This window comes from Salvia splendens, unplaced genomic scaffold, assembly GCF_004379255.2.
Source record: "Salvia splendens isolate huo1 unplaced genomic scaffold, SspV2 ctg575, whole genome shotgun sequence".
Lineage (NCBI taxonomy): Eukaryota > Viridiplantae > Streptophyta > Magnoliopsida > Lamiales > Lamiaceae > Salvia > Salvia splendens.
Genome location: NW_024599235.1, coordinates 1413 through 4499, shown reverse-complemented (window position 1 = coordinate 4499; position 3087 = coordinate 1413). Strand labels below are relative to the sequence as shown.

Here is a 3087-nt window from a genome sequence, read left to right as displayed (position 1 = left end):
GGAGTAAAAGGAATGAATCGTAGATGGCTCGGGTAAAAGTGGTCTGCAAATCCGAAATCTGCCTTTATAATAATATCGCGACTGTAGGGATTCTGTACTGTTGAGATCCTTGCGGCTCTTCGCGTACAGACGCGCCTTTTCAGAGTGCCAGCTGGCTTAGCTTCTCTGATACGTTTCGTCCTTCTCTCCAAGGTGTCCTTCCACTGTGACGGTTGGCGCTTCCTGATACCTTTTCAGGGACTGCGCACGTCCTTTCATCACCTGCCCTGCTCAACTCAATCAATGTACCATCAATTAAATTCGAATTGTTCTGACCAAGTGGAGAATTAGTTTTTGATAAAATTCAATTGGCTGCACTTGATCAGTTTCCTTCCTTTCTTCCGACTTTTAATTAATTAATAAAATAAAACTAACATACTAAAGACTATTTACACTAACTACTAAGGACTTGATCGGGTTCCCCTAGGATGTCACTTGATCAGTTTAATAGATAAGTACTTTGTCGTTTGATCAAGCAGACTACCCATGAGTACCCGATCATCCCTGTTACCTGATCACTGGAGATAGTCAGGCATGAGTAGTGGAATGTTGTCCACCACAAATGCCTCCATTCCTTCTCTGTATGGCTTTACCCTATGACCGTTCACCATGAAGGAAGGCGAATCTGGATTGCTTCCTTGGAGTTCGATTGCTCCATTCTTTCGGAGGGCAATAATGGTATAAGGACCTATCCACCTTGATCTGAGCTTTCCTGGCATCAATTTCAGTCTGGACTGGAACAGCAGTACCCTCTGGCCCACCTTGAGTTCCTTCTTGCGAAGGTTCTTATCGTGCCACATTTTGATCTTTTCTTTGTACCACATGGCAGAGGCATAGGCATCCAGACGGAGCTCTTCAAGCTCTTGTAGCTGCATTCTCCTTTCTGCAGTTCCAACCTCGGTGTTTATGTTCATTTCTTTGACTGCCCAGTAGGCTTGATGTTCCACCCCTACAGGTAAATGGCACATTTTCCCAAACACAAATCGGTACGGGGACATTCCGATAAGCGTTTTGAACGCTGTCCTGTAAGCCCAGAGTGCGTCCTCGAGTCGGCGGCTCCAGTCTTTCCTGGTGGGATTGACTGTCTTTTCTAGAATTGCCTTGATTTCTCTATTCGAAACCTCAGCCTGTCCATTGGACTGTGGGTGGTAAGGTGTGGATAGGCGGTGGTGGCCTCCATACTTTCACTTCAAGGCTTCGATAGTTCTGTTGACGAAATGAGTTCCTTGGTCAGAGATAATAGCCCGTGGCACCCCGTATCGGGTAAATATGTTCAATTTCAAGAACTTCGCCACTTCTCTGGACTCACACGTCCTAGATGCCTTTGCCTCAATCCATTGCCACCAGTATGTATAGATTTCCTTCAGACGCGGGAAAGGGTCCTATGAAGTCCATTCCCCATACATCAAATATTTTGCAGACAATAATGGGGATCTGAGGCATCTCATCTCTTGTAGATATCCCTCCAGTAAGCTGGCATTGAGGGCACCTTTTGCAGAATTCGTAAGCGTCTTTATGGACGGAAGGCCAGTAAAACCCACTATCAAGTACTTTCCTTGTTGTCTTCTTTGGTCCACAGTGGCCACCGCAAGCTAGTGCGTGACAGTGGATCATTACATCTTCCTGCTCCCATTCGGGTATACAGCGTCGGTTACTTGATCTGCCCCCATTTTCTATAGGTAAGGATCGTCCCAATAGAAGTATCGGGAATCGCTCTTAAGCTTCAACTTTTGTGCCCTTGTAATTTCATCACCCCCGGGTAGCTCTCCTGTTACCAAGTAGTTGGCCATGTCAGCAAACCATGGCTCTTTCCACATATGTTATTCCTTACTTCCTTGCTCAGCTTGATCAATCTCTTCTACTTGGTTAACCCACTGACATTCAGACGTTGTCTTGACCAGATATAGGTGTTCCTTAGGGAAGGCGTCTGAAATGGCTTCACCGTTATCGTCTTGCAAAATTCGGCTTATGTGATCAGCCACTTTGTTCTCGCATCCCTTTTTATCCACTGCTTCCCAATCAAACTCCTGTAAGAGGAGTACCCATCTGATCAATCGCGGCTTCGATTTCTTCTTTGTCAAGAGATATTTGATGGCCGCATGGTCCGTATACACTATGACTTTAGACCCTAGCAGGTAAGGTCTGAACTTCTCGAATGCGAAAACCACCGATAGCATTTCCTTCTCGGTCACATCATAACTCCTTTGTGCCTGATTCAGAGTTTTGGAAGCGTAGAAAATGACATAACTTTTTCCTTCAATCTTCTGCCCTAATACTGCCCCTACAGCATAGTCACTAGCATCGCACGCATTATTGGGGAGCTTATCAATCTATCCTTCAGAAATTTGGAATGCGGTTTTGCAGACATCTGAGAAGTCAAACTCCACATCGTTCTGGAGAAGTCTCGTCAGAGGTTGGGCTATTTTCGCGAAATCTTTGATGAATCTCTGATCTCCTTCTGGTTGGTTGGGTATGGGAGTTTTGCGATGACCGCTACTTTTGCTGGGGCCGACCTCGATTCCCCTGCTTGACACTACATGTCCCAGGACTATCCCTTCAGTAACCATAAATTGGAATTTCTCAAAATTCAGAACCAAGTCCTTCTGGCGGTGTAACATCCCAAATTTTTGCGACTTTTATTTTAATATGTCGATTGGAAATTTCATTTATGGAATTAAATTGTTGCTACGTGTTTGAGTTTGATTATGTGGAATAAATTGTCATGGATGAATTGGAATGAAGTGCTAATTTTTTTTAATGTGGGGAATCAATTTAAATAAAATCATGCATCTTGTTCTAGCCAAATAAAGTGGCTACTGTCGGCTCCTCCAATTATTGGAAATTATATTCTTTTCTTGGATTTGATAAATTGTTTTGGGATATTTATCCAAATTAAATCCAAAACGAACTATTCCAAAATTGTGCTTCATGAAAATTCGAACTCTTGCCTATAAATTTTTATGAGTTTCGGATATCTCCTATTTTAATTAGGAGGATGAATTAGTTCTTTGATTTAATTGGCACCTTGTTGGTTCCCTTGAGCTATTT

General features: G+C 43.4%; 1 protein-coding gene across 1 annotated transcript; it reads right to left on the bottom strand.

Annotated features, from left to right (window-relative positions):
- Positions 1-554: 554 nt before the first annotated feature.
- LOC121790668 lies at positions 555-1037 on the bottom strand. The gene has a single exon (XM_042188819.1). It carries the CDS (start codon positions 1035-1037, stop codon positions 555-557), a length of 483 nt encoding a protein of 160 aa, XP_042044753.1.
- Between the last annotated feature and the right edge of the window lie 2050 nt (positions 1038-3087).